The sequence below is a fragment of the Trichomonas vaginalis genome (genome assembly GCF_026262505.1).
Source record: "Trichomonas vaginalis G3 chromosome Unknown ctg_80, whole genome shotgun sequence".
Lineage (NCBI taxonomy): Eukaryota > Parabasalia > Trichomonadida > Trichomonadidae > Trichomonas > Trichomonas vaginalis.
In genome coordinates, this window is record NW_026529167.1 from 27,545 (window position 1) to 45,024 (window position 17,480).

The 17,480-nt window shown below is 34.7% G+C and overlaps 3 protein-coding genes across 3 annotated transcripts, besides 1 other annotated feature; 2 read left to right on the forward strand and 1 right to left on the reverse strand.

Annotated features, from left to right (window-relative positions):
- Window positions 1-453: 453 nt before the first annotated feature.
- Window positions 454-10,018: a mobile genetic element.
- A 2,845-nt stretch (window positions 10,019-12,863) lies between these two features.
- TVAGG3_1068820 (attachment subunit, putative-related family) lies at window positions 12,864-14,060 on the forward strand (the record flags this gene model as incomplete). The annotated part of the gene is made up of 1 exon (XM_001298686.1): window positions 12,864-14,060. The coding sequence occupies one exon, from the start codon at window positions 12,864-12,866 to the stop codon at window positions 14,058-14,060; it is 1,197 nt and encodes a 398-aa protein (XP_001298687.1).
- A 552-nt stretch (window positions 14,061-14,612) lies between these two features.
- TVAGG3_1068830 (uncharacterized protein) lies at window positions 14,613-15,605 on the forward strand (the record flags this gene model as incomplete). Its single annotated transcript, XM_001298687.1, has 1 exon — window positions 14,613-15,605. The coding sequence occupies one exon, from the start codon at window positions 14,613-14,615 to the stop codon at window positions 15,603-15,605; it is 993 nt and encodes a 330-aa protein (XP_001298688.1).
- Window positions 15,606-15,800: 195 nt separating this feature from the next.
- TVAGG3_1068840 (uncharacterized protein) lies at window positions 15,801-16,544 on the reverse strand (the record flags this gene model as incomplete). The annotated part of the gene is made up of 1 exon (XM_001298688.1): window positions 15,801-16,544. One exon carries the CDS (start codon window positions 16,542-16,544, stop codon window positions 15,801-15,803), a length of 744 nt encoding a protein of 247 aa, XP_001298689.1.
- Window positions 16,545-17,480: the final 936 nt, after the last annotated feature.

Consider the following 17,480-nt stretch of genomic DNA (forward strand, 5'->3'; position numbering starts at 1 on the left):
TTGAGTGAATTATGCATTATAGAGATTAAAAATCTGATTTGTGAAAACATCTCATCAGTTTCTAGCTATTTAATCTTTACTATCTTACTCGATTAAAATGAAAAGGGAATAGTTTCATTATGCTTTAAATGACAGCCTTATAATATAATCATAGTTTTCGCTCAATATGCAGCATTTTTTTCGAAATCTATGGTCAATATCCTAAATACTGATTGCTTTGCATTCATATCTCTTTACATTTTCTATACCCACATCACTATTCATTGCTATTCCTATCTTTTTCATTTTTGTTTGTTTCTTATAATTTCTAAAAAACATGATAACTTGATATTTGTAAATATCATACTTTATAACGTAAATAAGAACTTGACCTATTTAGAAAAGCAGTAATGAAAAGAAAATCTGAAATTCATAAAAATTATAAGTTTCTGATGACAATTAGCTTTAATTAAAGAAGTTGGTTGAGTTCTTGTATGACCAATGAACTCATTTTTCAACTCCTTACTTAAGTTGAATATAAATAGCTTGCTTTTCTATCTCCAAATACGATGGAAATCTAATTTCGGAAAATTCATTTTTCCTCGGAAGCATTGCATCATAATTGAAAACATTCTTGAAATCATCACTTGGTTCAGAGATTTGAAATCTTATACGTAATGGATTTTCTTTCTTTTTAGCGACTTCATTGAATGGTGAGGAATACAATTGAATGGACAGTCATGAGTTTCCATCGTTCATTTTCATTAAATTCATAATGAAAGTCTATAAGTTGTGGCTGACTACCTTCTTCTTTCAGTTGTGCAAGAAACTCACGTAAAGGCTGTAAAGTTTGTACTTCAATGTTAAACTTTTTCTCGAAAATCTCATTAAATGAAATCATACATGTGCAACAATGTTGTATCGTCTTTAAAGTATTTGTATATGTGAATTGTTTGGGCCCTTAAAGACTGCTTCAATTTCTATCTCGACTTGAAGTATAAAGTCAACCTTTCTGAAAGCACGTGTTTAATATACATAGATGTTATGCCAATGTACTTCTCTTCATTTATGTTCCAATCCATCTGTTGGAAACTTAAACGTTACTCTGTTCCCCTTTATTTTTGACGTCAGGGTTTTCTCACTACTGAACGCAACAGATAAAGGTATTTGTCTATAATTTTAATTTCGGATTAAAAAATAAACCAATTTACTCTTTCTTTGCTTCAGCTTTTTAGCTTTTGCTTCAGCTTCTTCTTCTAGCTTTCTTCGCCAGCAAACGTGGGTCTTTGTCTTCCAGCAGCTAATGCAGCAAGTTGTTTTTCACTAAGTTTTCTCTTTGGTCTCTCTGGCTTTTGTTCTGTTTTTGTTCCTTCAGTTCGGATAAAATTTGGCTCACGAATTTCTTTCTTCAATGCTTCAACATCTATGACCCCTTGGGTCTTGTCCGTAGGGCTTGTCTGAGTATTTTGACTGCAGATAAAAAACAAAATTAAAACTTTAACCGATGTAAAATGAGCTTGTCAAAATCAGAGCGAGAGTCTATTATATATAAATGACGCCAGAGGAATACAACATCCTTTCTATTATGTAAGTCAGAGTTAAAGATGGTAAAATATATGTAAGAAAAAGAAAGGTTCCAGTTAGCGAATACAGAGAGCGACACATTAAGAGTGTATTGGCAAGGGTGAAGTCACGAAGCTATATATAAAACCTTTTGTTCAAACTGAAAAGTCAATAGAACCAGAAGAAAAGAAGCCAGATGTACTTTCAATAACGAACCAAGAGCTTATTGCAAAGTTCGTGAATTTCATTGAAAACAACCGAGTCAAGAACCTGACCCGCCAGTGAAAGAAGTTGAGACAAAAGAGAATGTACAGTTCATTGAAAATGTCAAAAACAACTTCCACCACGAATGCAAGAAGAAGAGTGAGAATAATGAAGTAAATAGATATTTTTTATCCGAAGTAAATACATGCAGAACGAACAGTTAACGAATTTACTCCAGCAGAGCATTTCATTCAGATTCGCTCATATTTTGATATCATAGACAATGCAGTTCAAATTGGTGACACTAATAGAAAATTATTTCTGACGCAAAGATTCCATCACAACCTGGAACTGCTAAAGATAACACATGGGGTAACATTCAATCTCTCACCTCCTGGTGAAAATATGTTGGACCTTTACAATACATTCATTACGTATAAAATGGAAGGTCAATTTATTTGTAGATTAAGAAATTGGTTCAGGTTCCAATAAAACAAACCCACCAGGATTTTGGATGTTTCGATGACGCTTTCTATGCAGTTGCTGGATATCAAATCCTTGCAAATGGTCGTATCGTATATTCTCAAGACAACGCAAGAGAAGAAGCATATATAACTTCAAACTCACAAACTACCGAACAAATAAAGAAAGTAGATGTTTTCTTCAAAGACTCGACATGAAGATGTATGGAGTCATTCGGGGGAACATTTGCAGAACAGGACAAATTGTTTTAGTGGTCCATTACAGCAGGAAAATCATTTTGATTTTTAAGCTTCGTTTAAGAATTCCTGTTAGAAGATTCCTTCCATTTAGAGCTATTCGATTTATTCCAGCTTTGCAGGAAACATTCAGCTTAAAGTAAATTTCAGTAGCGACGCCTTACAATGCACATCTATATCTGTAATGAATCATTGCTTTCATCCAACTCTTAAAGTTGCATTTGCTTCAATTCAAATCACCGACAAATAAATTTTGTTCCATGGAATGAACCATTCACATATGATAACGAAAGGCAGTAGAAAGCTAGTGGAACAGTTTACTTTACAACTGTAACCCAGCAACTATTTCTGAACAAAAGATGAGATTTTAATGAATGTATTCATTCATCCAAGTCATTCTCTTTAGACCCTAACATTTATAACAGAACTGTAGAACATTATTTACAAACGGGTGTTATGTTTTCCTGTTTAAAGTTATGGATTGGATTCCTATTGGACGGTTCATTCTCAAAGAATACAGATAGTTCAAGTGCAACATTTACAGCAGCTTATACGCCTATTAATGTTAAAAGTATTTGGGCACTATTTAGAAAGAAAGACAACTATTATGTTAATTTTGAGAACCCTAAGTTTAAATATCTCAGCTTCCATGTGGAGCTTATGGATAATATGCCTGCGAACCTGAAAAATCTATGACCTGTATTTTATTTGAAATGGTTGCGAACGCTTGCAATACAAACAATGATATGATAGGATTTAATGAAGAGTTATGAGGTCATTGGTGGATGATGGTAGTGTGGAACATAAATGGGATAGTATGACAACACACATTTCTTGATGTGGTTTTCCAACTAGAATGGACTTTTGCTTCAGCAAGGTCAAACATCTACTGCTCCAATAACATACAAATTGTCTGTTTAAAGAGACTATTGAACTAGCAACTCTGAAAATGTACAAAGCCACTTATTGGATTTATGAGGGATTGTTGCTTTTGCCAAGTTCAGGTTGCGTGCTAATGGAATCCCAATAATAAAGATTAGATGACTATAACTTAGCTACGGACGAGAGTGAGGAATATAAGGATGAACGTTTATTTTTAAAGCTTATAAATGAGTTTCTTCTTTAAGCTTTCGTGACCTTCAACATCTATTGAAACAAACTTTACCAAACGATTATGGGCACCTATTGAATATTTCTTACGAGCTGCCAATGGCAAAGAGCAGTCTCACCAGGTTAGGTGTTCCACCAGCTCCTGTCAAAATAGCATTTGGTCAAGTCCTTATATAAAATTATGGTTTCTCCCACTAGGTTTGCTAGCTACAGCAGGAGCAGTTATGAATGTTGAAAAGAAATAAAGCAAATGTTGTAAATAATACTAAGTAGCTGAAGTTAAACAAACTCCAACACCTTCGCCAAAACCAACGCCTTCACAAGCAAAAACCTTCAATGACTCCTGAACCTATGGAAGACAAACTCCTGTTTCAAAAGTCAACTCCTAAAACCGACTCCAACATTTAAACCAGAACCTCTCTCAAATAAATCGTAAAATTCTGCGTTTCCTTACTAAAAAAATAACGGTTATTTTTATTTATATATTAAATTTTATTTGATTGAAATGACGACTAAAGTCACTGAAGCAATGAAACAAAGTTTTTGGTAGAATACATTAAATCAGGAACTATTCCAGAAGGTTTTTACATTCATACTATGAAGGATGGTAGAGTTCAGTTTAGAAAGATAAAGCAACCATTAGATAGAGAAGGTATTTAAGGAAGATTAAACTTCATGAGGACAACATTGCTGAACTTAAGAAGAGTTAGAAGAGTTGGAGAAAGGAAGAGAGTTATAAAGCAATGAATTCAACAGGGTGAAAAAACAGGTGAAAAAACGGGAGATCTCACACTTCACCTAAATTTATTTTTTGTGCTATGTTTTCATACGTGTGATGGTGGTGATATCATTTATTTTTAAGTTTATTTTTTATTTTTTTTTTTATTTTATTTTTATATAAATGACGAACTATTGAGATAACAAACTACAACGGTCATGAGTTTCAATAATTTGTTCTTCGTTCCTCGTGAAAATACATTCTATCAGATACGAGGGAGAAAGGGTAAAGTTAGTTTGAGCGTTTTATGAAGGAATGAAGAATGGAAAGTTTATACAGCATACGATACAAACGGTAAACGTATTTTCATTAGCTTTGTCAAAACTTACTAACATTCATTTTGACAGTGATTTTGACCTATATGAAGAAGAAAGTGAGTCAGAAAGATTATGAGGCTGTTTATATGAACACAGCAATGGAGGAGTTGCAATACTTTTGTAAGTGAGAACGTTTTATTTTTACATTAGTGAGTGAGTGGTTGGTGGCTTTGTAAATATTTAAGGTTAAGTTAGTGTTGTCGTTGTGTGTAAAATATACGTTAACGGTTGTAAATATTTAAGGTTAAATGGTGTACGGAGGCGCGCAGTGCTCAGTACAAGACTTAGCCTATACTAACTTTCTCTATTGAGGAGTTAAACTTGCCACAGATGTTTTCTAAGTTTGTCATATTAGGGTTTCGAATAACTCTCTAACAGTTTTGCATAAGATATCTGTAAAGAATGTGTTCTTACTGTCCTTGTTTTCCAATTATATGAGAGCAGTTTCATTTTTAGCACTTGGATGTTGTAAGATGTTTGCAACCAACATAGATATACTCATAAACCTTTTCGTTTCCATTGCATATAATTTCTTTGACTTGGTCTAACCAGATGCTTCTATAATACTGTGTTTCATTCTACTTGTTCGTATTTATATCCAGTGAAGATAGAATAGAAGTTTGGAGAAGGTGTATAGAACTTTATACCTCGAACTGAAAATCTTTCTAAACTTTGACAAATAAGATATCCCAAGCATCTAAATCTTCATATCCAACTTGTACAACTTTTATTTTCTTAAGTTTCTGTCTACATTCTTGTTCAGACACTATTGTTGCTCTTGGTTTGTTTAAAGACTACATCCCATTCTTTCATAACATAACATTCTGGGGCAGAGTCGACATAATGACTAAACGTTTCAAATTCTCGACTGCTTTGTTATAGTCTCGAAATGGACACATATTTTGATGTTGGAAGTCATAAAATCTGAACACTCTATTCTGTACATTTTTATAAAAATAAAAAAATATTATTTTTTATTCTTGACTTTGTTGTTCCATTTGTTCCATTTGTTGTTCTTGAGCTATTTGTTGTTGAAGTTGTTCTTGTAATACAATACTTTCACTCAGTTGCATCTTCAATTCGAAACTTTCTGCGTCATTGACAAATACATAGGACATAAAAGTTTTACAGACAAAGTTTGCGTCAACTAATGTCAACGTTATACTGCCAAAGTGTTAGTTCACTAAGGTTGAAAATTCTGCATTCGAATGAAAATAGGCAAACCAGCAGAGAAAGTATTGTTTATACGCATAAGTATCTTTTGGTCATAATAGTTTCTGTCTGACATTCGAATAACACTTTGAACCTAAGTTTGAAACATATAAAGATTGGGTGTGCTTAATGTCAATGAATAGACATTCCTTTATGACCTTTTCCTGTTATAGGAAACTGTTGGTAGTAAAAACAGAAATAAGTTTTGTATTATAGCTCATATCGTGTTATTTAGTAAACTCAGTCGGACATCCAAACATAATGAACTGCTCTTAGTGTGCAGCACATGTTACACCCGTACTTAAAGTATTAAATAAGTCACAAAACCTGTTGGTGGTATATCTGAGTAAGTATCTTCAAAGGAGTATTTTTTACCATTCACAACAATAAAGTCTTCTGGTGTCAAAAGAGCAAAACAGGCTTTAGTCGTCATTGTGTTTAAGGTTAGTTTCAATATCGTCCTTGAGGACTTTGTAAGTTTGTTGTTATAGAATTATATGACTCAGGGTTTTTAGTCGTATAGTTATAATACCATTATGTCTTCTGCCATTTACTTAGCAAATAAATTTTAATGAAATGTTGTGGTCGTCAAATATTTTATAACGTCTGGGAAACTATATTTTAAGTTCAACTTTCACTCCTTTCATAACGTATATTCTTGTCAATGACATTATATGAAACACCACAGCAACTAATGTCGGGTTCTATTTCTTTGATGTTTATATCGTCTGCCTCTGTCAAAAAGTTTCAATAGTTCTTTCAAAACTTCATGAGGTGCGAATGACTATGAGTTCACTTTTACAGGGTTGTGTTCGACCAAGTTTAACATTATACTTAAGTTGACAAATCTTCTCCTGAGTTTGAAGTTGTCTTTCAGTTGTTTGGTAGTCGTTTCGAATATTCTGCAACAGAACTTAAGTCTCTGCTAACTTCAGGATATGTTGGTTCTTTTACAGGAACAATTGTTATACATCTTCGTCTTCGTATGGTTTCCCACTTCAACATCTCTGTCTTTGACATTGACAAAACACTTTGACTGTTTGTTTTGAGTTGGTGAATTTAACTTCACATCTGCCACCGCCATTTAAACCTTTTGAAACACTTACGCTTCTATTTTTCGGAAATGACATTTTACTTAGAATAAAAAGATGGACGTATTCGGTATATCTTATTGAATTGAAGCAGAACAAAGTTTATACTCACAAACAATACAAATACATTGACAGAATAGTTCTTTACACAAACAATGGAAAATGTTATAGAATAGCAGTCTTTTGCTGAACCTAAATATTTTCATAAAGCAAAGAAAGTTGGTATAACTGAAAATGGTGAAAGTTCTTGAAGCAGACAAAAATATAACTTCAAAACTTACAGATATTACTAAGGAAAGTTTATAATACAATATTATGTCAAAACTGGCGTACTGTCAATATTTGACGGAGAGAAGTCAGTTCAAGAACAACTTACTGACCTGCTGCCAAAATCTGCTCGATGGAAGCTGTCGTTATGCAATCTGAGGGAGCCCAGCAGGTTTCATCGAACGAATCTCAAAAGAGCATCTTCCGTGAAAAGTGCTATTGGTTTTGTAAACTTCTTTGCTTTCAATTCATCTGGACCGTCTCTGTCACCAGTAGTATATTGTATTTGAACTGTACCAACAGTTGAAATACCACCCATAAAGTCTTCTGAGTCAGCAAATGGAATGCCAAGCCAAAAGTTTGAACGGTCTCCATTTTGTATATGATTTTTTTGACCTCCTGTATGAGTCCATACTTTCACATATGCATAATAGAAACTTTGAATTTCAGGGTTAATGGTTGTTTGTGAAGTTGTTGTTAAAGTTCATAGCATCTAATGTCAAGTTGTATGACCTCATATCCTCAACTGTAGAATATTCTCTTCTTGGATAATATTTGCCATCTATGTTTTATATGATATTTAATACCAGGGTTGTAGAAACAAGAATAGTCATTATAGTTCGTCTGAACAGTACAAACATAGTATCTGCATGTTTCATTGCAGTTGTTAAAGCAATATCTGTTCTTGCACTTCGGCTCCTGGATTTTGGTTTCCAACTTCACCTGCAAAGTCTTTGACAGATATTTGGTGTATAGGGAACATAAATGGAACTGCATATATTTGGCAGCTAAAGCATTTGAAATATCTGGTCCAACATATTAAACGGCAAGTCTGCTTCTATTCTCTTTGCATTCAAACTGTTCGCATAGTGAACTTAACTGGGTCCCAAGCATCTCCAGCAGCATTGAAATAATAGTTTACTTCAGTGTTGAGGTTTGAGAAACCAAGTCTAAGTCAACTTTGTCTTTTGCAAAAGTCACAGAACTTGGCTCCACCAGTTCCAGCTACAGTAATGCTGAATGGGTCTTGTGTTGGTGCAATGACTAAGTTATTTTTTGCTTGGAGTAAGTTCGATAGAAATTTTTCCTGCCCAGTTTTGGCAAGTATCTTAAAACCTGAATGAGGAAAGATGACAAAGGAACTCTAAGTTTCAGTTTTTACTTTGGTTACTGCTGCTGCAGTTTGTCAGAAAGGTTAACATAAACTCTGGAACGTTAGGGTCAAGTCTTCTTATTTTCTCAATGGTGGCATACTGGTCTTTTGTTCTCTAGCTTGTGGTTGTACTGAGTTTCTCAAAGCGAACCATTCATAGTTTGCCCATGTTACTGTTTGAACTAAGTCAGAGTTAGAATATATCTTATATCCCATAAAAACTTCTGGAGCATATTGGTATCCGACATAGAAAATTCCATTGCAACCTTTCTTGTCAGACAACTTGGCAGAAGGTTTTATTTCAATGTCTTGTTCCACGTATAAGAATTGAGTTGTCAATAGAAATAATGTGAAACCTTCGCAAGCAATATCTACTGTTGTTGAAGAACCTTCTCCAAACTCACCTACGTTTCATAAGAAACAGCAGTTGTATATTCGTAAGTTCCAGGAACTATTTCTGACTTCTAATGGCATTGTCGCATTCGTATTACCATTCGGAAACATTTCCGTTCATGGCATCCAAAACTGTTGGGTTATATTCTGAGCGGCGTACATTTCATATGGGTAAAAATATAGAATAGTTGGATTTATTGTCATAATAGAACCACTCGGACCAAGCTTTACTTTCTTCCTGACTGAGTTTTTAATCTTCTTTTTCCTTCATTGCCACTACTTTCACTAGATGAAGTTACTTCTTCACTACTTTCACTTTGTTCTACTCTTCTCTTCTTCTTTGGTGTCGCTTTTGGTAACTTGCCCTCTGCTTCAAGTTGTTGCATCTTTGCCTCATGTTCACCTAGTATGTTGTAAATTTCCCATGTCCTTTTTCTTTGGGCTCTGGTCGCCCATCTCAGGTAACCTATATCCTAGAAAGATTTTGTCATAGTTTGTATTTGAGTCTTCGCTTATTGTTTGCATGACTCTTTCCTGAGTTTCCGGTTCAAGCTCTTCAAACAGAGCTTGTCCATATGGAATAAGCTCGTTTCCAAATATATGTTTTTGTAGCATTCTGGTTTTCTTTCCATGTACCAATAATATCTTTTGTGAATGGGAAAGCTTTTACCAATGTTTCAGTCTTGCGTCATTTATTTCTGTAGTTGGTTTATTTTTGTCAAGGAACATGTTTTTCAATACTAACATTTCATTTGGTACTGTCCATTTGAGTTTTCTTAAATATTCATCCCTTCTCAGTTCATTGTCTGCAAAGTAAGTTTTTATGACATTTTGCAAACTTTCGTTTGCAAGGTCATGTACAATAGGTTCTTCTTCCTTCTCTCTCCTAACTTTCTTTCTAAACTCTTCACCAAATATACCATCTCTATGGTTCTGTGTAGTTCTTTGAGATAAATGTTCTAGAACGTCAGGTGTTATATTTCCATCAGCCATGTTCATTTCATACTGGTCCAAAATATCTGCATCTTTCATATCTTTCATGGCATTAAAGCCGCGCTGAAAATACCAGCTATATCTGGTTCACCATTCACTTCCATTGCGTCTACAACTTCTTGGAATTGTGGTTGTAAGTTTATGAACCACCTATCCGGATTAGCTTTATTGACCCCATCTCATTGTAGTTCATAGTCTGCAGAAACAAAAGTAGGTTTGTTTCCATATTGGTTAGGTTCTGAATGAACTTTAAACAATGTTTCATTTCTATATGTTTTGTTGAAATTTAACCTTTTATTTTCACCGAGTTCAGCAAAGATTGAACGTTATATGGTCGTAAGTAAAAAGGATTATTTGTATTTGCGTACATTATCTTTCAGTACTTCCATTCTATGCTGAATATTTTCATCTGATGTTGGAGTCTTTTGTATTGTCGGTAAACATTTTGCGATATTCTTCTACTATGTCAGCCGAATTTTTCTTAGACTCTTGGAAAGATTCCATTCTCCGCATACACTTGTTGAGGGTCAAGATTTTCGGCTGTTCCAAATCTTCATCTAGTTCTGTGAAGTTAGTTTCCAAAGGAGGGATTTGTTCGTTTCCTTCAGGCTCTTCTAGCTGTTGTTGCTGAACTATTTCTTCCATGTCTGGTTGTATCTGAACTTCTTCCTGTGGAGTTTCTTGTACCTCATCTGGTGGCATTTCATAATTTCCGAGACCGTTTTAACAAGTTCCCTATCTAAGTCATTCGGACTCATAAACCTTTCTTCTTTCGTTCCGTCTCTATTTTTTACGCGTTTCATGAAGAGAGTTGAATTATCATTTAGCTCTGACACCAAATATCTCGGAGTAATTCATTCATGTCATTTAGATGATATGCTATTAAAATCATATCCCTTAGCGAGCTTGTATTTTCCAGGTTTGAGATTATATCCATTTGATGCTGACCATAAAGCTAAATAGGTTCGGGTCAGTATTTCCTTCCTTGAACTTTCTAATAGCTTCTTTATATCTGTCACATAAAAGTCAAGAGTATCTGGGTAACCATAATCTTCCTTTAAGCATTTTTAAGAATTCTTGGTTTCCTTTTTCTCTACTTCTTTTATGTCCTTGCTCTGTTTGTGGTTGTTGTTGTGCAGGGTTTTGAACTGTTGGTTGCTGTGCTGGTTGTGGAGGTGGTTGTTGTGCTGGTTTTGGTTGTGGTGCTGGATTTGAACTGTTTGGTTGCTGTGCAGGGTTTTTGAAACTGTTGGTTGCTGTGCTGGATTTTGAACTGTTGGTTGCTGTGCAGGGTTTTGAACTGTTGGTTTTGGTTTGTTGTGGTGCTGGATTTTGAACTGGTTGTTTGTGTTGGTTTTGGTGCATGCCTGTGTCTGTGTCCATGTGACGATGTAAATGTTTTAGGTAGTCCTGGTGCAGGTGCTTCTCTTGGAGGGTTTGGTGGTATATAAGTTCCACCAGCTGGCACATATGTTCCATCTGCAGCATAATGTCCTACCTGACTTTTCGTTCTTAGAAAGCATTTACTAGGTCTGTTTTGGTCTGTTGTAACTCTTTTCTTGACTTTCCACAACAGTTGCTCTAACGGCGTCATAGGCACTTTTGAACTGCCTGTCTCGTTGCTGCATCTGTTATTTTCGTCATATTTTGTGCTACTTCTCTTAACTCTTTTGTCGAAACCTTCAGACTTCAGTTTCTTTCCAGATGAGAAGTCGTTCACTAGTTTCACCTTACTATGAAGAGCTTCGAAGGCATTCTAAAGTCAGCATTCATTAAAGCTTCATTTGAACTGTCTTCATCCGCTTGTATTTTTGTCTTATTGACCCTATAAGTTGGGCTGCTTTAGCGTTGGCTTGGGCATCTAACCAGTCATTATTAACTTTATATATTCTGCGCTTTTCATTGCCTTTTGCATGGCTGCGTCGTTATTTTTACTTTCTTGTGCTAAGTTTTCATACTGTACGGTTTGGTTTTGCAACTGTAAAAGTTTTTCTGCCTTTACATTTGCTTCAACTTCTTTTTTATACTCATCGCTATCCATATATGTCTTCATGGCTTTTGTTTTATCTCTTCATCTTTCAGTACTTTATATTGAGTAGTATGGTTTTTCAAATTTATAACATCTTGTTCCATTTTTGCTACTTCTGCTGCTTTTTCTGACACTTTTTTCGCATATTCCTCTGTACTTAGTTCTTTCAGTTTTTCTTCTTTCTTCTTTTCTCTACGTTTAACTCATTGAGTTTCTTTGTGTGTCTGTCATATTCTAGTTTCTTTTCGTTTTCACTTATTTGTTTCTGTATGTCTATGTTTGACTTTTTGACATCTGTTATTTGATTTTTGAGTGAACTCAAATTCATTTGACTTTGAGGGTTATAAGCTGTTCCGTCTGCAGCTCCACCATAGCCTGCCATTTTCGCTAAAAGTGCCGCTCTTAAACCTCCACTCTGTGCACCAATAACTCGGTTTAAAAGCATAGGGTTGCTTGACATTTGTTGCAACATAGTGGGGTCATTCATCATTTGTTGTTGCAATTGTTGTTGTGGTGTCAGTTTTACTATTGGATGTTTCAATGCTCCTTCCTCTTACGTATATTCTTACGTAGCTTACGTGGCTTTTAAGTGAAGTTAAAAAGCGGTTTTGACAGATGTTTATATGACACTTTTTGTTCAGCACAAAAAACTACTCGGTCAAAGTGTTGTCAGTTTTGTAAAATAACCGTCCTATCTCATTCTATAAGGGGAAAAAGGCTTCTCAAAGTATACTTCCTTGGAACGCCTGTAACTTTTCCTGTAGCGACGATAGACCATTATTTGTCCGGACAAAGTTATACTATTTTGAGTGCTCTACAAAAAAGTCAACGGCGACGACTCTCAAAAACCGTTGTGTAAAAAGTTTTACCGTTGGACAAAAAAGTATATATAGAAAACAAAAAACGTTTATAGTTCATTCAATATTTGAGATGGAACGGTTTGCCAACGGTAACTATTAAATAAAATAAAAAAATAGACGGGGTTACCGTTGACGAAAACGGTTCATCTCAAACTTTTCTATGAGTGGTCCGAAAAAAACAGTTCATTTTTCATAATGGAAGGAAGAACAAGTGTCGCAAACAATTCGTCGACTACCTCTGCAGTTAAAGTTCCTACAACTTATGTCTCACCATTCTCAAAACCCTTACGACCTCCTATAATACCAAAGCAACCTCCTCATACAATTCAAGACAAATTGTCCAACAATTTGAGTTCTTCTTCTTCTCAAAACACAACAGAAACATCTGAAACAGATGTCCAAACAGCACCAGAACAAGTTTCACATAGTTTTACAATTCAAGACAAATTGTCCAACAATTTGAGTTCTTCTTCTTCTCAAAACACAACAGAAACATCTGAAACAGATGTACAACCAATAGAACAAGATATAGTCTCTCAAACTACAAGTATGTTAACAAGAGCACAATTTCAAGATTTAATTTCTCTTGAACAATATTCGAGTAACGAAATACAAAGCGACGACTGTAACCTCTCGCTACCCGAATCCATTCAAAGAAAATACGCCATGAAAAGACTGAAATTGTTGTATAAACTTCTTAACAATTGGGGGGTCGAAGACAACACAGATTATAGTGAAATGTTTAACAAAGTCATAGAATCTCTTAAACCAATTGAAAACGACATAAAAAATCCCGGTGTTCTTGTAGACCTTTTCGCCTCAAAATTACCAGTTACAACTAATCTAATAGCAACACAAGCTATAGAGCAATTTATTTTATGTTTTCCCAAGCAATATAGACAACACCTGAGGGAAACAAGAATAGGAAAATTTCAATTGGTGTATCCTACAACATACAACTATTACGAAGAAGCAAATGAATATGGAGAACTCTCATTCCATTTCACACTTTCAGTTCCTGAGGGAGAAGAAAAAGCAATCTATCATGTACAATCTCTTGCAGGATGTGAAGGAAAACCTCACATAATAACTACTGTTGCAATTGACAAACCTGCAAGAGTCGAAGACGATGTTTTGTTCGCGTCCATTGCTGGTTTTGGCATGGGAGAACCAATTCCAATTTCCCATTTCACAGAATACTCAGCACAACATTTTCAAAATGTAGAATTCGTGTTCTACGACCATCAAAAGTTCCTGCTAACAAAACCAAAGAAACAATTTGTCTCAATATTTGTTGCTGGTCATGTGGCTGACAAAGAGCCATCAGATACTGACTATGAAGAAGAGGAGGAGGAAGAAGAAAACGATAGCGATGTCGTTCTTATCGAATAAAAACTTTAATTTTTTACTATATAATTTTTTTAGTTCTCCTCTAGGTTTTTTTAGGGGCTAGAGGGCACGAAGTGCCTGGAAGCCCCACTCACCTGACCTGGATTATTAACATAATCTGAACTTACTTAAATTTTGGTGTAATTTCCATAATTTTATAATTTATGCCAAAACCGTTATTTTTGAGAGAACTAATAATTTAGTTTGTTAAAATTTCACGTGTAAATTGATTGAAATAGAATTCTAATCATTCTTCCCAAAATTGAGTTAAACTCAATTTTGGGAAGAATGATGTTAATTTATGTCAAACAGAAATCTTTGATAAGATTTTTCATATAATTGTTTGTATATTATTATTACAATATTATTTAATTCATGTTGTAAATTGAATACAAAATCTTTGACAGAATTTAAAAGTATTTTTATCGATTATTCGGTGTATTTCTAAATATCATTTTTGATGGTTTGGTTTACATCTATTTCAATTTTTTGATTTTCTTTCAAAATTGTACATTCTTTTCAATCTCAGTGGTTTTTCTGAATTTATTTAAAATAATGTTTTTCTTTATTTATGGGAGAAGAGAGTCTCTTCGTTTCTCAGGCCCATCAACTGATGTATGGACAACATTCTATACTGAAACGAGCACATATACATATGTTAATACAAGTGGAAGCCTTTCTGGACAAAATACAAATTATTTTGTTGAATCTGTTTTATTCGATAACTTCATTGACGCTAGCATCATTGACTTGACTTCATACGTAACCACAACAAAAACTCATATTGCAACTTCTTCATTTATAAAATGTTCTAACTCCCAAAACGGTAGATGTATAACTTTTGGTTCATCAGGAAATTTTGTTCAGTATAGACTCTGTGGTTTTGCAATTTCTTCATTAGCTGAAAAAGGAGTTTATTCATATGTTTGTCAGGATTCTAGAGCTGTTACAAAAAATTATATTGTAGAATCATCGCTCACTAAAATCTCTGGTGAAGGAATAGGCATTTTATATCATGATTATGGTGCAATTCGAGCTTTATCTAGCAATATATCTGATTCTAATATAGGAGGCTCTGCAAATTATGTACTTTCTAATCCATATAGATCCGATACAGCGTTGGTCGGCTGGTGCCAATTCAAAAATAATGCCGCACAAATTATGTGTTGTTTTGAACATCAAAATAATTTCCATCGTCTTTCATTATGCAATGTTCTTGATAATACAATTCGAGCTGATAAATTAATTTTATCGCAAGCTACAAGTCTGAATATAAACCAATGCTATTTTAAAGGAAATAGGGCGACTAAATTTATATTATATGGGGAAAGTTTATTCAAATTACAAGAATCTCATTTTGAAGATAATACATTTTATTTAAATGCAAGGAATGAAAACTCACTCCAAATGACTCAAATTATTTTTCCGTCTACCTATTCTTCTTGTATAAATCTATTTGAACGTCTAAGGCTACCAGATAAAACTAAAGCTGTAGATAACCCAAGAAATTCAATCATCCGAATTTATTCAGTTTATTTATTTTTCTGAATTTATTTCAGTTAACTGAAACATTTTATTGTTCTTTTGTAAATGATTTATTTTTACCATCAGATGAATAGTTAAAAAAAAGATTTTAAATCAAAAACGTAAAATAAACCGTGCCTCATATATCTAGAGAGTTGTACGGGCTTTGATAACGCGAAATTCGAGGTTCAAACGCTTGAGAATATGCAGCTTTGATTGTTACTTTGCTGAAGAAGTAACACTGCCACCACAGCTACTTTTTCCTTTCAAGACGATGTTGAATGCCTCAAGAAGAGCCTGGTCTTCGATGCCGGATCCCTTCTGTGTGTTTTGGCAAACACCAGCGAGAGAATCCATGATTCCAATGACGGTTTTTTCTGGTTCGTCTACGCCGGCGAGGATCTTCTTGATGTCAGCAGAGATCTTAGCGAGCTGCTGTGTGACGTTCTCCCCGAGATCTGCGTACTTGTTGGAATTGGCTGATGGATGTTCCTTGGTGTGGAACATGATCTTGATTGTACCCTTGGAAAGGGCTGATCTGAGAGAAAGAACTTGGAGAGCCCATTCTCTGGACATTGATGATGTACGCTCCTGGGCGGCCTGGAGTTGGGAGTCGACCTTGGAAGCGACTGTCATGAGTGGCTTGAGGGCAGCACGGAGACGCTTTGTGACGGCATCGTTCATGGCTTCTTCGCGATGAGCGATTTCGACGGCTTCGTTGACTACCTTGATGGCTGTGGATAACTCGTTCTCGAGGGATCGCTTGGCCTCTGCGGATATGTGGGCCCAGTCTTCTCTGAGGAGGAATCTGTTCCTGAGGATTGTGAGGATGGACTTGAATGAGTTGACGATGTTGGAAACGCCAGTTGTGAGCATATTCTGGTTGGAATGTGTTGTCATCGTGGCAGATGCGCGGAGAATCTGTTCGACAGCAGCCTTCATTGCCTTCGCGTAGTTGACCATTGCAGTAGCTGTCTTCTTGTTGTCCTTGGCTGCAGCTGCTGTGAAGAAGGCCTTCTCCTGGTCGATTGCGGCGTTGCCAAGCTTGCCGAGCTGCTGGATCTGCTCTACAAGTGTGGCGTTGATGTCGGATGGAACTGGAAGCACTGTGAAGTGCTGTATCTAAGAACAAAGAACTAAAAAAAAATAAAAATAAAAAATTTAATCGCGAAATTTGATAAAAGTTTATCAACTATTTAAGGGTGCAGACGAGAGGATCATGTAAACTTCAGAATTTAGAACCTTATTTTTAGGCATTATCTTGGCTACCTATTTAGGCTCGAAAAGCAAAAAATATCAAAAAATACAACTTGACTCCATTATGACCCTTTCATGGAGGTAGTTTTTATCCGCTAGTATTTTCCCTTTGAATCTCTTTACAATTCGAAATCAAATTCAAATCTCAGTAGAAGAAAGGAAGAATCGACTTACTACGGTTGTAATACGAATAAATACATATATTTAATTATTTTTATTTACATAATAATTGTTTGAAGCTCATATTCCATCAAATTTTTAAATAAAAACATTAAAATGTTGAAAATGTTCATATATTTTAATAGGGTTTTGGCACTTTATTGAGGAATTACTACATACATAGTCGAACTGAACTTGATATTTTGAAATTTAAATTATTTATCAAAATTAAAATTTAACTTGAAATGTATAATTATTTTAAGGGTTTCGTTTTGCTAAAATTGTCACTTTTATAGCATATTTGTTTTTGGATGTTTTGCGAAACCAAAAAAAAAAACTATGATATACAATGTGTGTGTAAAGAAAATACTTTATTTACTAGTTAAAAAATCATTTGGTATTGATCAAGTTATTTTTTCTGGATAAGATATTATATGGATAATTGGATAGAAAATACATTATATTAATCTTGTAACCTGGTTT